This window comes from Gobius niger (genome assembly GCF_951799975.1).
Source record: "Gobius niger genome assembly, chromosome: 18".
In the NCBI taxonomy this organism is placed as follows: domain Eukaryota; kingdom Metazoa; phylum Chordata; class Actinopteri; order Gobiiformes; family Gobiidae; genus Gobius; species Gobius niger.
In genome coordinates this window covers 24,680,767-24,700,632 of record NC_136869.1, presented here as the reverse complement: position 1 = coordinate 24,700,632, position 19,866 = coordinate 24,680,767, and the positions used below count along the sequence as shown (strand labels likewise).

The following is a 19,866-nucleotide window of genomic DNA, read 5'->3' as shown; positions in this document are numbered from 1 at the left end:
CCTCGTAGCCTGTACATATTAATTAATGTGGCCTGAAATCTCAATTACACCTTAATGCTGCCCGTGGGGAAAGTCACCCTGCGCAGTGAATCCATCCATCAAGCCAGCGCCAGAGGGGCCCCGCGGCACCGGGGACTGCCCAGGGTCAGGACCACTGACGGAAGCATTAGCCTGCAGTGAAGCCAAGCCCAGGGTCTATGAAATTACACGTCGCAATCATCCGATAAGGGCGTTTAGTCACTTGAATGGACATCAGCGATACCTCGTCTAACTATGGAGGGTATAAAGCGAAACGCAAAGATCTTTTATGAAACTCTGGATAGGACATGGCAGTAGTAATCCTGGCGGCCATCTTGTGACTGGCCCTTTTAACCCAGTGCGATGTAATCTAATGGAAACTTTTTATCTCATGCCACTTTGATAATTGCGAAGGATCTTATGTCATATGGCTGAAACGCTTTTGCAGTTTTCAAATATTAGTCCAGTTTTTAACACCACATTACCAATATTTGTTGAACAAGGGGCACGTAGGGAACCCTGGGAATGAATGGAGAAAACAAAGCTAATACGGCTAAATAACACGACGTTTCACTAAAAATGAGCTGATCCTGACTCAGATACGAGACTTAGAAGTAAAAAGCCAATCACAAACAATACGTGTGTCTCATGTTCTGCCGTTGGATCAATGAAAATGTTGCTCCTGGTTTTACATTGGTGGCGTAGGGGTTAGCCTCATCGGCCCAGGCACAACGAGCGTCACGTCCGATCTAGAGTTTTATGAAATATCTTCAATTCTACAAAAAATGAAAAATATTTGCTCTAGCTACTGGTATAAATATAGCCATTGGTGGTGAAATTAAAGTCTGAAACTTGTTTTTTTCCCCTGCGTGTGTCCTTTTGCAAAAGTGCAGATGCCAGCCGGCCATGATTGCTATCGAGCCACTTCGTTCATTAGAGTGAAATAAGCGAGAGCCCCGGTGTTCCCACCCCAGCACTGCGGTTAGACTGGAGTGTGCTCACAGTCACCACTCTCCTCTCCTCACGAAACTGATCTACTCCACTCACCACCATCTGCACGTCTAATGCTGAATATTTACATGGAAAAAAGGGATAAGCAATATTTCAGGAGGACTTGTTGTAATACAGAAGCCAATGGGGACTTTACACGGGTCAGTTTCCTCTCATTTTGAGAAGAGTATTATATTTCAACCTCAATGGTTTTTTTGTATACATTTTTAAAGTTGTAGCTGTGGGCTGCCTATTTGCCCTATTTTAAGAACATGCTCTGTAGGAGGAGCAAGGTGTGTCATGTAATTTTCACAAAACACGGGACTGTTACCATGAATGGGGTGGAATGGCTACAGTCTATTTCCATCCATCCATCCATCCATTTTCTTCCGCTTTATCCGGGGCCGGGTCGCGGGGGCAGCAGTCTCAGCAAAGATGCCCAAACTTCCCGATCCACACACACCTCCTCCAGCTGTTCTGGGGGGACCCCGAGGCGACACCAGGCCAGCTCGGAGACATAGTCCCACCACCGTGTCCTGGGCCTTCCACGAGGCCTTGTCCCACTAGGACATGCCTGGAACACCTCCCGCGGGAGGCGACCAGGAGGCATCCGAAACAGATGCCCGAGCCACCTCAGCTGGCTCCTTTCGACGTGAAGGAGCAGCGACTCTACTCCGAGCTCCTCCCGGGTAACTGAGCTCCTCACCCGATCTCGGAGGGTGCGCCCAGCCACCCTGCGAAGGAAACTCATTTCGGCCGCTTGTATTCGCGATCTTGTCCTTTCGGTCATGACCCAAATCTCATGACCATAGGTGAGGGTGGGAACGTAGATCGATCGGTAAATCGAGAGCTTTGCCCTCCGACTCAGCTCCCTCTTCACCACGACAGACCGATACAGCGACCGCATCACTGCTGACGCCGCACCGATCCGTCTATCGATCTCACGCTCCATCCGTCCCCCACTCGTGAACAAGACCCCGAGATACTTGAACTCCTCCACTTGAGGCAAGGACTCCCCACCGACCTGAAGAGGGGAAGCCACCTTTTTCCGGTGGAGAACCATGGCCTCGGATTTGGAGGTGCTGATCCTCATCCCAGCCGCTACACACTCGGCTGCAAACCGCCCCAGTGCGTGCTGAAGGTCCTGGTTCGTTGAAGCCATCAGAACAACATCGTCCGCAAACAGCAGAGATGAGACTCTGAGGCTCCCAAACCGGACACCCTCCGGCCCCTGGCTGCGCCTAGAAATTCTGTCCATAAAAGTAATGAACAGAACCGGTGACAAAGGGCAGCCCTGGCGGAGACCAACACGCACCGGGAACAGGTCTGACTTACTGCCGGCAATGCGAACCAAGCTCCTGCTGCGGTCATACAGGGAACGGACAGCCCTTAGCAGAGGGCCCCGGACCCCATACTCCCGGAGCACCCCCCACAGGGCACCACGAGGGACACGGTCGAACGCCTTCTCCAGGTCCACAAAACACATGTGGACTGGTTGGGCGAACTCCCACGAACCCTCGAGTACCCGATGAAGGGTATAGAGTTGGTCCAGTGTGCCACGACCAGGACGAAAACCGCATTGTTCCTCCTGGATCCGAGGTTCAACTATCGGCCGGATCCTCCTCTCCAGCACCCTGGAGTAGACCTTACCGGGGAGGCTAAGGAGGGTGATTCCTCTGTAATTGGAACACACCCTCCGATCCCCCTTCTTAAAGAGAGGGACCACCACCCCGGTCTGCCAATCCAGGGGCACTGTCCCCGACCGCCACGCGATGTTGCAGAGACGTGTCAGCCAAGACAGTCCTACAACATCCAGAGACTTAAGGTACTCAGGGCGAATCTCATCCACCCCCGGAGCCTTGCCACCAAGGAGCTTTCTCACCACCTTGGTGACTTCAGCCCCGGTGATGGGCGAGCCCACCTCCGAGTCCTCAGCCTCTGCTTCCTCATTGGAAGACGTGACGACGGGATTGAGGAGGTCCTCGAAGTACTCCTTCCACCGCCCGACGACATCCCCAGTCGAGGTCAGCAGCCCCCCACCCGCACTGTAAACAGTGCTGGTGAAGCACTGCTTCCCCCTCCTGAGGCGCCGGATGGTTTGCCAGAATCTCTTCGAGGCCGACCGATAGTCTTCCTCCATGGCCTCCCCGAACTCCTCCCAGACCCGAGTTTTAGCCTCCGCGACCGCCCGAGCCGCAGCACGCTTGGCCTGCCGGTACCTCTCAGCTGCCTCAGGAGTCCCACAAGCCAACAAGGCCAGGTAGGACTCCTTCTTCAGCTTGACGGCATCCCTTACTTCCGGGCGCCACCACCGGGTTCGGGGATTGCCGCCGCGACAGGCACCAGAGACCTTACGGCCACAACTACGAGCAGCCGCATCGACAATGGAGGAGGAGAACAGAGTCCACTCTGACTCCATGTCCCCCGCCTCCCCCGGAATCTGGGTGAAGCTCTTCCGGAGGTGGGAGTTGAAGACCCCACTGACAGAGGGATCCGCCAGACGTTCCCAGCAGACCCTCACAACACGCTTGGGCCTGCCAGGTCTGACCGGCTTCCTCCCCTGCCAGCGGATCCAGCTCACCACCAGGTGGTGATCAGTTGACAGCTCAGCCCCTCTCTTCACCCGAGTGTCCGAGACACGCGGCCGGAGATCAGATGACACAACTACAAAGTCGATCATCGACCTCCTGCCTAGGGTGTTCTGGTGCCACGTGCACTTATGGACACCCTTGTGCTCGAACATGGTGTTCGTTATGGACAAACTGTGACTAGCACAGAAGTCCAATAACAGAACACCACTCGGGTTCAGATCGGGGAGGCCGTTCTTCCCAATCACCCCCTCCCAGGTCTCACTGTCGTTACCCACGTGGGCGTTGAAGTCCCCCAGCAGAACAATGGAGTCCCCAGTCGGAGCACTATCTAGTACCCCTCCCAGGGACTCCAAGAAGGCCGGGTACTCTGCACCGATGTTGGGCCCGTAGGCCGAAACAACGGTGAGAGACCTGTCCCCGACCCGAAGGCGTAGGGACGCGACCCTCTCGTCCACCGGGGTGAACTCCAACACGTGGCGGCTGAGCTGGGGGGATATGAGCAAACCCACCCCAGCCCGCCGCCTCTCCCCGCGGGCAACTCCAGAAAAATGGAGAGTCCAGCCTCTCTCCAGGAGTTGGGATCCGGAACCCAAGCTGTGCGTGGAGGTGAGCCCGACTATATCTAGTCGGTATCTCTCAACCTCCCGCACAAGCTCAGGCTCCTTCCCCCCCAGCGAGGTGACGTTCCATGTCCCGAACGCCAAAAGCTGTGCATGCGGACCAGGTCGTCGAGGCACCTGCCTCTGACTGCCACCCAGTCCTCTCCGCACCCGACCCCTACGGATCCCTCTGCGGGTGGTGGGTCCACAGGAGGGCGGGCCCACGTCGTCCCTTCGGGCTGGGCCCGGCCGGGCCCCGTGGGCAGAGACCCGGCCACCAGACGCTCGCGTTCGGGCCCCAACCCCAGGTCTGGCTCCAGGGTGGGGCCCCGGCTGCGCCATGCCGGGCGACGTCACGGTCCTTGAATATTGTACGTCCAGTCTATTTCCTGTAACCTATTATATCTATGGAGGAGACCGAGCTGCCATCTTGGACTGACAGTCTACTATGTCGATGAGGAGAACTTTTTACTGCGTACATGAGGTTAAGTACGAGGCAAGGCAGGTTTATTTGTAGAGCACATTTCATACACAAGGCAGTTCAAAGTGCTTCACAGTTGCATAAAGTTACAAGAAAACAGATCAAATCAATAAAACATCAACAAAAATGTGTCAATTACAGTGAAAGGCAAGAGTGCAGATAAAATGCTTCATTCATTCAGAGTTGAGGCCTGTCTCACATCCTCGTGAAGACTGTTCCAGATTTTAGCTGCCTGAAAATGATTGACTCTGGGAACCACCAGGAGACCCCTTCCTGAAGTTCTCAGGGCCCGAGATGGTTCATACGGCTGTAACATGAAAAGACTTGTGCACTAGCAGAGCTGCTTTAAAGTCTATTCTCTGAGTGACAGGAAGCCAGTGCAGAGACCGGAGCACTGGACTAATATGGTCGTATGTCCTGGTTCTGGTCAGGACTCGACTTTTGACACATTCCTCTGATCTTAGCCATGTTTTTCAGATGGTAAAAAGCTGCTGATGTTATTGCTTTGATGTGGCTGTTTAAGTTCAGGTCTGAGTCCATGATTACACCCAGATTTCGAACCTGATTCTTCAGTTTTAGAGAGAGAGACTTGAGCTGACTGGTAGCACTTAGCCTGGCATCCAGACTATTATTAATTAATAAACAGGAGACTAGTCTGGCGACCCTGTCGTAGAAAAACTACTGCTTGAGGCGGGACTAATGTGGGACAACCGAAGTGCATTGCAGCCAATGAGAACATAGCGGATGTGACGACAGAAACAGCGACAAGAAAGTTGTCGTCATTCGGACATTAACAATGGCGCTCCTGCCACACGGAGTTCAGTAAATGACTTCTGTCGTTTATGTCAGAAAAACTTAAGAATACAAGCAAACCGGAGCATTACGTGAAGTGGTTGCTTGTGTTGAAAAACTACAAAACAAAGGCGCAACAACGTGACGTCAGGGAGCTGCTCTGATTGGTCGGTAGGCTCCATATCGCTGCGTCACTTCCTTTGAAAGCGCGCAATGGAGTGTTGCCAGACCCTCTTCTGTAAAGAAGCGGAGTCTGGTTGGCGAGACTAGGTAGCACTTTGTCTTTGTGTCTGTGGGCCAAAAACAATAATCTCTGTTTTGTCTGAGTTCAGTCGGTGAAAGTTGTAACAGAACAAGGTCACAACATGAAATAAAACTTTAAAAAGGTGCAATATGCAACTTTTTATGTAGGAAAAAAGTTGATATTTGACGTGGTCATTATGAGTGGTCTGTGTTAGAGAAACAACAATGGTGTTCGAGAGGATAGATGAATAACAGGCAGCAGTCTGGATGTCTTATGCAGGAGAAGTTTATTTACCATCGGTGCGGGACCCGGAGACATGAACTCGAGACATTGCGCAAGTCCTACCATTCAAGTCTGTCATTCAGCATTCAGTGGCAGAGAGTGGGCGCCTGAGCCTCACAGTCAAGGCTATGACAGAGATAGTACAACTGTACAGCCTGACCCAGTATGATAAATAGCGATTTAATGTTATCCTCTAACAGTCAGCATGACGCCTTTACTTTCCATCACAGTAAACCGTAGGACGCTCCAGGATCAATTGTTCGGAAGGTTTTCTCTGCCGACGCAGCCTCTCTCCAGAAAACCTACAAAACACTTGATCCTGGAGAGTTGTAGAGACCACTGTGATGGAAAGTAAAGGCCGCTGGGTCACTATAAAGTCAAAATATCAACTTTTTTTTCCCCCCCGCATAAAAAGTTGCATAATGCAGCTTTAACACTTCCTTGCCCCAGATGTTTCTCTCCCTCCGCACTGCTCTACATCGACTTGCGTATCCACATCCCTTCACCTGTGCCGGGACTTGAACTGTGCCTGTAGTTAATCTCCACAGCTCGGGCTAATTAGCTTTCCACCCAAAACACACTTACCGTCCTCCTGCGACGCCGCTGCAGGACAAGTCCGACCTCTCCCCTTCACTCACTTCTGCACTCTGTTACCTCACCGCGCACTTTTTTTTATCTCTTTCTTTCGACATCTTTTTCTTTTTCGTTCCCTCCTTTCGGTGATGGAGGGGGCGGAGTTCTCCCTCTTTGGCACGCACAGATGGGCTGCAGAAGCCATTTCCCCGCGGAATAAGGAATCAACAGATTGACGTGAGCGGGGAAGAAAAAAAAAAAAAAGAGACGAAGGGAAAGTGATCAGCGGGAGGCGAATGGAAAACAATAGTGACGTCTGGAGATAAAGACGGGGGGAAGAAAAAAAACAAAGCAACGCTCGGCGATACATTTTTATCCCACAGCTGAATGTGGAAATGACAGGGAGATGTGTTATTTTGACAGCGCTTTAAAGGAAAGGAGAAATGATGATGCTAAACGGTGACAGAGATCGACAGACGGCGCTGCGGAGAAGTTGAAAGCGTGATCAGAAGTTTTGAAGAGGATGTAAATGTCCCGCCCGACTGGAAGGCAAGCGTTTTATGTGTTAGCACCAATGTGATGAAAATGAACTTATTAATAAAGCGTTGGTTGGAAGCCGCACGTTAAAGAGCTCATATGCAGGAGAGCCCAGTAAAATAGCCAGTTATCGCTTGCTGCGGTGCCATACGCGGAAACAGACTGCGGCGGGCGTCTTAAGTCAGTCTAAGTTTAGAAAAGTATGTACTTGGATACGTTTTACAATAAATACTTTGTACTTGACTGCATTTTAAGATGAGATGAGATAAGATGGTACTTTATTGATCTCACAGATGGAGAAATTGCATTCGATGAGAGAGCCTCCGGCAGCAGCACCCATTCAGTGCGCACCACTCTTTTTTTTTCTTTGGTGAAAGATGGTTGTGTCGCGGCCGCCATCTTCACTGTTTTGGTCACAGGAGGAGCACTGGCTGATGGGAAATCCGTAGACGATGACCACGGCGGTGGAGCTCTTGCGCTTGGCCACGATGTTCTTGGCCACACAGGTGTAGTTGGCCGTGTGGGACAGACGCGCCTGCTTGATGATCAGGTTGTGGTCCACGGTGATGTAGAAGTTCCTGTCCTCGGCCGGGTCCATGATCTCGTTGTCCTTCAGCCGCTCCACCCGCATGACCTTGGAGGATGGAGAAACTGTAGCTGCCCTCTGTCTCCTCTGATCATCTGAAACGGTGCACCGCCTCCTGGGCTTGTCCCCGTCTCAGAGCGTGGTGTCCTGCACTGGTCAGCTCCACCTCGTCCTTCCTCTTCCTCCTGCACAGCTCCCTCCACAGTCTATCACCATCTCCTCGTTGGTCCCTTTTGTTGTTTCCTGTAGCTCCTCTTGTGACGCCTCCTCCGTGCTGCAGGTGTGGGGGCTCTTGGTGCCTCTTCACTGCTCAGTGTCTCAGAAGAAGATGTTTGTAGATCTCAAATGGGTTTAGCTGATAAGCTAGCAGTTTGTTTACCTTCAAAAAGCTGCTTTCTTCAGGACCATTTTGGACTCTCAAAGTAAACAAATCCACCAAACCTCCACAAAAACACGGTAAAGACGTACAAAAGTATCCAGAAAAACAACGTGGTTCGCTGAAAAAGGCAAACAATTCAGCTGCACCAGGAGAGAGGGAGGTCACTTCTGCTTTAGAGCAGTTATCTGTACCGTCTGCTCTCCCACGTCTCTGAACTGGATTAAAAGTAAAACATTTGGTTTAAATCTATCTGTTTTTGCAAAGACCTTGTTGTAGATGTTACAAGACGCAGTATCATTTCCTATTGGTGTAGCTATAGTCAAGCTCAGTAGTTCCCAAAGTGGGGTCCGGGGCACCCTGGGGGGCCTAAGAAGCACTACAGGGGGGCCCCCAAAGCTTGTCTTCAAAACAAGTACAATAAAGATAGTTAATTTTGAATGGAAAAATACATTTATCTGCACAAATGCACCAGTTTAAACCAGTATTTAGCCGACTGCCATGGGTAGATGTTACTTCTAATGTCATTTTAGCTGTAAAATTATAAAAACCTCCTTTGAATGGAGTAAACAATTATGATTTTTTAGGCCCCGCGAGATTTCTGATCAATGACGGGTCCAAGATGTCCCGGACTTTGGGAATGGCTGGTCTTAACTTAATACTAATGAACAGGGGTGTAACCAATGTATTTATAGCACTGCAATTTTGTTTTCAATTTTGTTTTGTATTATGAGCCCAGAGGCACGTTTTTATTACATTTATAAAGCATTAGCAATTTAATTCCAAGACAATAAGTCCTGTCTAATGATGAGCATTGAGGCTATTTCATTTCAAAACCAACTTATTATTATTTGTTAAAGGGACTATACGGAGTTTAAAAATGTTAAAAGTAAGTATTTTCCTCCCCATGTTTCAGCTTTTGTGTGGTGAAGGGCCGATTTTCATCATCGCCAAATCACCGAGGGCCGAACCACTGAAGCCCAAAGTAAAGAACAACTTTCTGCAAATGCCAATGTTTTGACTGGACAAGCAACAGTGTAGTGCCTCATTTGAAAGCTAAGGCCTACAAAACTAATCGTAACTTTTTGTTGCGTTGTCGCTGCTCTTTTGTCAATTTTTTGAAGCGTTTTTGAAGATTTTTTTGGTGTTTTTTTAAAAAGCGTGTTTGCCCTGTTTTCTCGTCACTTTTTTATCGCTCTTTAGTCACTTTTGTTGTTGTTTTATTGTTACTTTTCTGGCCTGTTTTGGTCACTCTCTTGTTGTGTTAATGTGGCTTTTTCGTCACTTTGTTGTTGTTGTTTCGATGCCATTTTGATGCTTTCTTTTCAAGAGGCTTTTTAGATTTGGGTGAAGCCAAACAGGGGAAAATGTGCTCAGTTCAGGTGGGAGTTAAGAGGTTAAAAATCATATGTAAACAACAACATTTTGTATTTGTATGATACTGTTTTTACACAATAACCACCAAAGCAAAAAGCGGCTCATCTTCCCCCACTTCCCTGATTTTGGCAGGTACGTGAGCAAATTTATCTTGGGGGGCCAGAGGTTCTGTGCTGGAGGGGCCGGATTTGGCCCCCGGGCCTGAGGTTGCCTACCCCTGTCCTAATGTGTAGAATGAGCTCAGTCCTGTTCACCACAACTGCCTCTAAAATCTTGCACTGTCACTCAGAAAGTTTTACAGTCATGCACGAGCTTAATATAGAAGGTGCAGTTTCACGTATGACCTGAGATGGCAGTAGTGAGCATAAAATGGCCAACTTGCATCTAGCCCCTTTAAAGGAGAAGGGGCAGCTGCTCTCTGGATTGCCACAGTAGCAAAGTGAATGTTAGTGAGGAAACAAGCAAACTTAGAAACCAGGTAACTTTCAGAAGAGGAAGAGAGGGAGCCGAGGATCTCTGGATGAGCGAGAGAGTGTGTTTACAGCGTCACCCAGGGCTGGACTGGCCATCGGGAGATTCGGGAGTTTTCCTGGTGGGCCGACGCACTTTCGGGCCGGATGGGCCAATCACAACGAAATAAGGCCCATAGTACCTTACACCGGCCCACAATTAACCGGAAAAGACATCAGAATCTCTATTATTACATATATGCAATTGCACAACTTCTCCACTAGAGGGATGTGACACCTTTTATACCTCTCTAGTAGCACGCTTTCTTGAGTCATGGTTCCCAGATAATCTTGTATAATGAGCAGTGGGCCTCTCGGACATAACACTCATGCCCCTCACATTGTGAATATAAGAGGAAATAGTTTATCGTAACTCCCTCCAGGACCCACAGAACCTTAGACCTCTATTTCTTATACATTTTAGACAAATGTTTGCAGAGAAGTGCATGCTGGGAGTTGGCCAGGTGACTCTGTCTTGCCCCTCGTCGTCAGTGCGCGCAGTTTGTAAATCTTCTAGTTTCCATTGAAAGGATTTACAATGTTTGGCCTTTTTGGGACTTCTATCTTCACTCCACACCTCCATAACTCTGTGGTGAGTTTTACCATTTCATCTTGAATCTACAGTGCGATAATTTGGTTGGTTTTGAGAAGTTTATTTGTGTTGCAGTCGCGAGTGGAACTTCATTAACGGAACGCACATTTTAAGATTGTTAAGTAATTTTACAAAGGTTCCTTCAAGTTATGAATGAAAAGATTAAAGTGTTGGGTGCTATGAGGTGTTAGCTTGAATTCGGCAGAAACGAAATGCAACTATTGTCCTCGATTTGTAGCTTATACTGTTGTAGTTCAAGTCAAGGGTTTATTGTTTTTCTCCTCACCTCGACTATTGCATTCAATATGACGTTTTTTTTTTTTTTGGAGGGCCAGTCTTGACCCAAAAGTCCCGGGCCGATTTTTTCTGCCAGTCCAGCCCTGGCGTCACCAGTGTGTTTCGACTCATGGGAGTCTTCATCAGGGTTCTATATTGTACTTGCACCGTGAATTGCACCGTACCGTGGGGCAGCTGAACCGTTACACCCCTACTAAGCGAGTGAATGTTGGCCTGCTGTAGTGTGGAGAGAACTTGTCAGTCTCGTACGTTTTAGTGAAGAGTTTAGTCTCTAGTTGAAGACTTTCGCTTCTATCTACAGAAGCCTTTCCTTTGTTCTTGAGGTGAGACAAGATAAAACAAGCTAGATGTTCGTGGTTCCTTACGACATTCCGTTTATGATTGGAAATCTGTCTGTGCAGCTGAAAACCACATTTTCAAACTGCTCTAAAGCAGTGGTTCTCAACCTTTTGGAGCCACGACCCCCATTATAACAGGTAAAGGGGTTCGTGACCCCCCCGCCCGGGTTTTACCGTGAAAAATAGGAACAGTAGCCTACATCATTCTTAAAAAACAAAGAAAAAAAACAAATGGCTGAAATAAAATTCATCAAACTATGATCAAATAATGGTACTCTGGTAAAGTAGCAAACACATGCTACAATAAAACATTTGATTATTTGCTAATGAAATATGTGTATTTCATCTAAATGATCTAGCGACCCCCCAAATTTGTCTCGCGACCCCCAGGTTGAGAACCACTGCTCTAAAGAGTCGGTGTGACCACAGAAAAACCCTCAGGTCTGTGCCCTCCCCTCCCTCTATGAGAAGTCTCTGGTCAGGGCTTTATTTGTATAGTGACTCAGTGGTGGCAGTCTACCCCAGGGGAAAATGAGGCCTAGTCCACACGTAGCAGGGCTTTTATACATCTTTTAGCCGTAGGTTCAGAAAATACAACAGATTTAAAAATGAATTTCTTCCATTGTCAATACGGTTAAGATGAATGTGTGGGAGCATTTCATTATTCAACTTTTCATTTAACTTTTATTCTTGCCTGTATTGTGCCTTGTGTGGATGTATATGCGCCTAGGGATACATTTCCCCGTCGAAAGGACAATAAAGTACAGCATAGCATGTCTTATTTTAGACTCTGGTCCGTCCTATGGGGGGAGGAGTCAGGACTGCCAACATCACACCTGCAGTGGTTTGCAGTTTCCCTCCATTAGCAAGTCTTTGTTTTGTTTTTATCTCCATGAAACGTTTGAACTGCTGCCGTGGAGACTGACCTCAGCCTCTGAAATGACAGTGATTGTACAAGGCATTGATAACATGTATCAGATCAGAAAGGCCAAGTTCCATGAATGATGTTTGTGTGAGCTCTTTGTCCGAGGCATAAGTGATGCTGTAATGCTGAGCGAGAACTGCCCGACTTATCGCGTCTAATGGTTCAAAACGCTCACTCGCTTTCAAAGCCCTTTCAAAGCCCTTTCTTTCTTTCTTTCTTTCTTTCTTTCTTTCTTTCTTTCTTTCTTTCTTTCTTTCTTTCTTTCTTTCTTTCTTTCTCTTTCTTTCTTTCTTTCTTTCTTTCTTTGATTTCTCTCTCTTTCTTTCCTTCTTTCTGTCTTTCCTTGATTCCTTTTTTCCATCCTTCTTTCTGTATTCTCTTCCTTCCTTCCTTCCTTCCTTCCTCTCTCTTGCTTTCTTTCTTTCCTTCCTTCTTTCTTTTACTTTTCTTCTTTCTTTCCTTCCTTCCTTCTTTCCTATTTTCTTTCCTTCCCGCTTTTTTCTTTCTTTCTTTCTTTCTTTCTTTCTTTCTTTCCTTCCTCTCTTTCTTTCTTTTATTTCTCTCTCTCTTTCTTTCCTTCTTCCTTTCCTTCTTTCTGTTTTTTTCCATCCTTCTTTCTGTCTTCTCTTCCTTTCTTCCTTCCTTCCTTCCTTCCTTCCTCTCTCTCTCTTGCTTTCTTTCTTTCCTTCCTTCTTTCTTTTACTTTCCTTCTTTCTTTCCTTCATGCTTTCCTTCCTTATTTCCTATTTCCTTTCCTTCCCTCCCTCTTTTCTCTTTCTTTCTTTCTTTCTTTCTTCCTTTCCTTCACCCCCATTTTCTGCTCTTTCGCGTCGCGTCGGTCACGCGCCCTGTTGATATGACAACTCCTTCCACATTTAGCTCTGTTTGACTCCGGCTGCGGCGCGTTGTCGTGGAAACTAATGAAGGGCTGTCTCTCCCCCGCAGGGACCATGGTGGTACAAGTGGCAGCCACAGATGCGGACGACCCGACCTACGGGAACAGCGCCAGGGTGGTCTACAGCATCATCCACGGGCAGCCCTACTTCTCCGTGGAGCCCAAGACCGGTATGTGACGCTTGTTTTTTGAATCCATGACGCCGATCGGAGAGGCCACGCCTGCTCTGCCCAGGAGTCTGCGCCAATGCAGATGATCCAACGCCTTCATTAAAGCAGGGGTGGGCAAGTTTGCTCGGTGTAGGGACGTTTTTCTTCACCGTCCAAAGACCAAGGCCCGGACCCTCCAATTGTCGCTAGAAGTGAAGCATCACTTTCGACAAATAACAGTGTTACACATCAGGTCTGACCTAAATGGGTCTTCAGAAACGTTAGCCCTCGTGTTGCCTTCGCGGGTCTTTTTGACCCGCTGGTATGTTCTGGGCATTTGGATGCAAGGTGACACAAGGGGCCCCCTTCCAACCTTCTCAGTTTTGTTTTTTTAGAATGAGAGTAAATAAAAAAACTCAAAGTCATTTTTATTAGATACATGATTTTCAGATTTTCTTTTTGTAATTGTAATAACTATTTTCCATATGTTATGTTTTTACCACAGATTAGAGTTTCAGAATATGATCAATCAATCAAACTTTATAAAACGCTTTTCATACCGAAAAGGTATCACAAAGTGCTTTACAGATTACAACATTTGATATGATATGACATGCCTCTTACATGCAGCAGAACTCTGAAGTTCTGTCTAAAGCAGAAGCTCCATGACTTCCTTCTTCACTTCTCAGTCTGTGACTGAAGAGCAACGAGGCCTCAGCCTTTTTACTGGCAACAAAGAGCTCACTGTATTTAGCGTCATGTTACTGTCACTCATGGTGTCTGACCTAAAGTCTAAGTCTGAAGAAAGTCAACTCACATTTACACTGAGAAGGTTGGAAGGGCGCCCCCTTGTGTCACCTTGCATCCAAATGCCCGGAACATACCAGCGGGTCAAAAAGACCCGCGAAAGCAACACGAAGGGATTTCACATTTCAAGAGAATTTAAACTTCTTAACCCCCACCTGAACCGAGCACATTTTGTCCAATTCGGCTTTACTCAAATCGAAAAAGCTTCTTGAATAAAGCGTCAAAGTTAGAGAGGATGAAATGCAACAAAAAAGTGACAAAAAATGCGGCAAAAGTAAAGAGTAATGAAAAAGCAACATCCAAAGCGACAAAAACATGACGAGCGCAACGAAAACGCAATGAAAATCCCACATAAAAGCCACAGAAAAGGGACAAAAAGTGAAGAAAATGCAACCAAACCGACACAAAAAAAGTGACACAAACATGACCAAAAAAAAGCATCAAAAAGTTTATCAAAAAAAACGCTGCGACAATGCAACAAAAAAAGTTACGATCAGTTTTGCGGGTCTTAGCTTTAAAATGAGGCGTTACACTGGCCAAGCTCTCCAGTTGAGAAGCTTTTAGATTTGAGTAAAGCCGAAATGGAGATAATGCGCTTGGCTAGAGTCGGGGGATAAGAGGTTTTGAACAGGCATTTGATCTCTGATTTGGGTAATAATATTCCTCAAAATCATCTTGAGGGCCAGAGGATTCAAGATGGAGGGCCAGATTTGGCTCCCGGGCCTGACGTTGCCTACCACTGCATTAAAGAGTCAGTGTTGATCCTTCACTATTAGGTTAAGGCGTTCCCAAAGGTCCTGCGGGGGTGCATTTTATCCCGTACCGATACTTGGGCTCAGAGTAGTCACCGATACCAGGTGTCAGATACGATACTTGGTTTATTATGGCCAAACGTTGAAACAACTAATTGATTATTGAAATAGTTGACATCTTTTTTAGTGATAGATTCATCATTTTCTGGTGTTCACAGACTCATAAAGAGGAAAACTGACATGCAAATGTAGTCATTTTAGATGAAAAACTGCTTTGTTTGTAAAGTTAAGGTATGTATTGTGTTTTGTTAATTGTAAATTTTATAATTATCTCAGTCTCAAGATGGTTCTCCAATCAAAAAGTTGAAAAAGTCTTCTAAACATTCACTCCAGGTTCACTCCATCAGCATGACCTCAAGCAGAGTCACTTCAGCTTTATGAGGGAAGAAGCTTCATGGCCAAGCAATTGATTCATTGTTAAAATAATCTACAGATTCATTACCAAAATAATTATTAGTTATCCTGGGGGAAATGTATTTAAGTACAGTATATGTATTTGTCGTCTAGAACCAGAAAACAGAACAATAATGTTTATTTGTTTACATAAAATACCTTTTATTTTACATTTCTATCATTCATTTGAGCCGAAACAACCAAATCCCTTCCGTTAAGACTTGATTTTTTAGTACCTGCTTTTAATACTTTTCATTTTTCATACCAGTAAGCACCAAACCTTTAGATCGTTTAACAGTACCCAGCCCAAGTCCCACAGCACATGACAATCAATAAAGTGAGCTGTGAGTTACTCATTTCTGCTCATGCTCATCTTACACTCTAAAGACTATCCATCCATCCATTTTCTTCCACTTTTCCGTTGCCGGGTCGTGGGTGTACCTGTTGGAACTGCCCAAATCACATTGCACCAGCCCCTATGGCTCCTCCTGCAGGAGGTGGGTCCACAGAAGGACGGCTTCCTGGTTCTAACCGGGCCTGTTGGTCTCTCATAAGGGGCTTCAGAACCGCTCTTTGTCTGACCCGTCACCTATAGGACCTGTTTGCCCTGGGAGACCCTACCAGGGGCACCAAGCCCCCGACAACCGAGCTCCTAGGATCATTCGGGTGCTCAAACCCCTCCACCACGTTAAAGTGGCGGTTCCAGGAGGGAGACTCTAAAGATTAAATGAAGTCAACAAAAGTGAAACAAATGTTTTTGTCCATTATTTATTGTTTATCGGCAGTATTTAAACTGATTCAAGCGTCTGACATTTGGTCTTCCTTTACAAAAAACCCAATATGGAGTCGAGTTGGTTTTGGTTCAAGCACTGACCAATACCAAAACCTGACAATATGAAATCCAATATCCTCAGAACATCTAAAGCCGGGTGTGCTCAAAAACACAGGTCACACGAGGCGGGGACAGAGATCAAAACAGGAACCATCGTACCGCCACAGAAATCAGGCAGCCTGTGATGTTTCCGAATGCTTATTGCCGAGTGAGCCGTCCTCTCGCTGCGACCACGATCCGTCTCAAGCATTTCTTCAAACAAAACACACTGCACTTTTCCATGAGACAAAACTTCCGTCCGGAGCCTGAAACTCGCTCCAACAGACCCGTCGATGCTGCTGCGATCGAACTTTAAACTGTCACAGTGGAGACGAGTGATTTAACGTTCCTCATGTCTCGCTACGTGACATTTGAGACGCTCATGAGACAGTGCCTTGTGCACCACAATCAAAGACAAACTGTGTGTAAGGATATTTTCGGTTTAGCCAAAATTCGTCTCTGTCCGATTGAAGCTGAATGGGAGTCCTTACTCTGATCAAGGAAGTATAAAACAATATCCATCCTTGTGTCGTCTGCTGTGGTGTACAGAAGCTTTAAGCACATTTCCACTTACACACATGCTTATCTTTATCTGTGGTAATTTACACACTATACGTACGATCCAGACTGTGTAAATACATGTGTATACTTTACTGTGTTTATGATAGAAGATAGACAGATCTTCACTGCGACTTTGAGCAATCGCTGAAAACATGCGCGTACCACAATCTACTTTGCTCTTTTACAGTTATGGTATTTTTTTTTTCTCTCTTTCATCGCTACAATAGCAACAGCAATGTCTTTTTCTTGGATTTGACACTTTCTGGTAAAGAGATCGAGACCTGGAATCTAAGAGCAGCTAATGCACTAGCTAGCCCAATTCACAAAAACATTGAGAGACATGAAGTATTTACAGCAAAAGCAATGGCATTTTAGCTAGTGGTTGAATTATGTGAAAAAAGCTAATTAAGCCGTGATCTTGCTGTGGATTTACAATGTACAATGCTGTCTGATGTTTTAAAGTGAGGCGACTTTTCATGCGTGGGGGTCGGGACCCACTACAAAATATTTCAATCGTGTCAATTGTGTTTGTTGTTTAGAACAGCTACATCAAATAACAATACAAACAAATGAAATAAATATAATAGTCAATGCTTTTGTTTTAACGCTCATTTTTCAGACATTTCTCTCTAATGTTGTTTAAATCTGTGTTAGTGAGCACTTCTCCATTGTCCGTCCCCATTCACAGGTGCCTCAGGCTGTCTACAATAAAAGGACACTCTGAAATGTAGAGTTTTGTCTGGTTTGACCTCCGTTTGCCTCACACAGTGCAGCGCAGAGAAAATCAGTAAAACACAGGTGCGTTTTACTGAGGGCGTTTTGAATGACATGTCCCCCATTGAGCATGTTTGAGGTGCTCTGGATTAACAAAGACGGGGGGGTACAAAGACAGTACCCCCCCCCCCCCCCCCCAATAAAGCAAGACTCAACATTTCAGTAGTAGAGGTGGGAACTTGTGGGTACCTCAAGGTTCGATACGATCCGCGATACATGGCTTACGATAACGATAAGATAATAAAATAATACACTTTTAACCTTTATTTTAACATACTACACAGGCTATTATTCATCATTTACATTTATTTTCATGTGCTTTTTTGTTTTTGTTTTTGTTTTGTTTTTTAACCTCTTTCCGTGTGAATAAATGATGACTGGTCTATAGAAACCTCAGAGGCATCACTTAAGTTACAGTAAAAAAAAATATATATATAAAAATTAAACCACAGTCAATTTCAGAAGGAGTAAATCAACCCAAATTAGTCTTATTTATAAATATAGAAAAACTATCATTAAAAGTTTGATATTTGTGTCCAAGTGCTTAACATTGTAGTGCTGCCCTCTATCGGCAGGGGTGTCGAACTCGTTTGGATCGAGGGCCGAAATTCAGCTCCCACGGCGGGTCGCGTGTAATAGAGAAAATGTTCCCAATAAATGAATAATAATAATCTGTGATTTGGTCAAAGCCCCAACTGTAGCTTCATTAATGACAAGGGCTTACACTTGTATTGCACTTTACAAGCCTGTGTCACAAGTTCCTCAAAGCACTACATAGTCATCATTCATCACTCAGTGGTGGTAAGCCACAGCCGCCCTGGGGCAGACTGTCCATTTAACATGTGGCTCTATAATGTGTTGTTCATATCCTGAGCTGTTATTGTGTCAGTGCCCTCTGCTGGACACGTGTGGAACTCTTTCCTTTTTTTAAACTTAATGCCCCCTAGTGGCTACAAAGAGCATTCTGAATATAATTTAAAAATTCATAACTCCGCACAGGAATGGGCTAGAGACTTACTTTGTTTTTTAACATACTCTGGAGTTAATGCTCTACAGGGCAGGGGCTGGATAAATCATCTCGTTGGCCAGATCAGGCCCGCGGGCCATATGTTTGACACCCCTGCTCTAAGGGTTCCCAATTGTTCACATCGATGCTTTGCGTGTCACAAATCAATTGGAAACCCCTGGCCTTAAAGGAGCTATACCTGATTTCTTTCCTAGTTATGGAATGACATTTTTTGGGTCTTTCTTAAGTATATTGTAAACACTGTTGGAAAACACTGTAGATCTAATTATAAAGCATTTGTATCAATTTCATGAACTTGGAGGCGAGTTTTCTAGCATTCTTGTGAAAGTGACCCTGAAAAGTGACCCTGCAAGTAGTGAAATGTGCCGATAAACTTTTTTTTTTTGGTTTATTATGGTTTATTTTTCGGTTTGGTCATTTACAAATAATTCAAAACATTCAAAACATACAAGTCAAGCAATGAACACAATAAATGAATGAATGAATGAATGTATTGCGCCGGCCCTTCACTTTCAAATCATAAATGCAGCACGTTAATGGTAATAACCATCCGCTCGCTGAATCAACACAGGTGGACCATTGTCCGCTCCAGAAGCATATTTAATTAATTTTCATTCTGTCAAATATTTTTCCATTATTATTCTCTTGTAAATATTTTTGAACTGAAAAACAGACGTAGCTTGTTTTAACTCATTGCAGCAGCTATTCCATAATTTAACTCCTTTGCTTGATAAACAGTGTCTTCTTAATGTAGAATGTACTTGCGGTTGATTAAACATATATGTTCCTCTGAGATTATATTGTAACTTGTCCCTGTTAAGAACTGGGATGCTGCAAATATGTTTTAAGATTAGGGATGAGTTTGTGCCCCCACCAACATTTCAATTTAGTGGCTTCCTCCTTCATTGTTTGAAATAAAAAACTCAGGTATAGGGCCTTTAAGGTTAGAGTAAGTCCTCATGGAGACGGGAGATTCTGTTGTTTACCAAACACACAGCTCTGAATAATACCAGGGAGATGGAGAGGAGACATACAGTAGATTTAAATCTTATATCCAGCCGTGCACTTTAGTCTGATGATTGCATTTTGTAAAAAGCTTAATACCCATTCCTCAGCGTCTGCCAGAATACCACTTTTATCGATTTGAGTGGCGAGCGCGAGGAGCGATAAGCACAGACAATTAAACGCCGTAAAAAAAAAAATGTATCCGGGCTTATTAAATGTGAGAGGGAGTCACACTGTTGCGGTTAAAGAAAAAAAAAAGAAAGAAGAAGAAAGTTGTTCAGACGGAGAGGCCAGACAGTTTGTAAAGTCTCGGGGCGTTTGATCTGGGCTGTTGCCGACGACGCCTCATTAGCCACTGCCCCCGCCGCGATTCGGACACTTCACGCGCCGAGCGTTGGGTGGATGAGGGGGGGTTTTGGAGAGTGGGGGGGGGGGGGTGTGTCCATCCCATAATATGCTCATAAT

The 19,866-nt window shown here is 45.8% G+C and overlaps 1 protein-coding gene across 1 annotated transcript in view; it reads left to right on the top strand.

The window, feature by feature from the left end:
* The window catches only part of LOC306977553 (cadherin-7-like), a 368,395-nt gene that overhangs the window by 180,218 nt on the left and 168,311 nt on the right, over nucleotides 1-19,866 (top strand). The window contains exon 3 of the mRNA XM_079575930.1: nucleotides 13,053-13,172. Coding sequence (XP_079432056.1) covers nucleotides 13,053-13,172 — 120 coding nt within the window. The remainder of the gene's footprint in view (nucleotides 1-13,052; nucleotides 13,173-19,866) is intronic.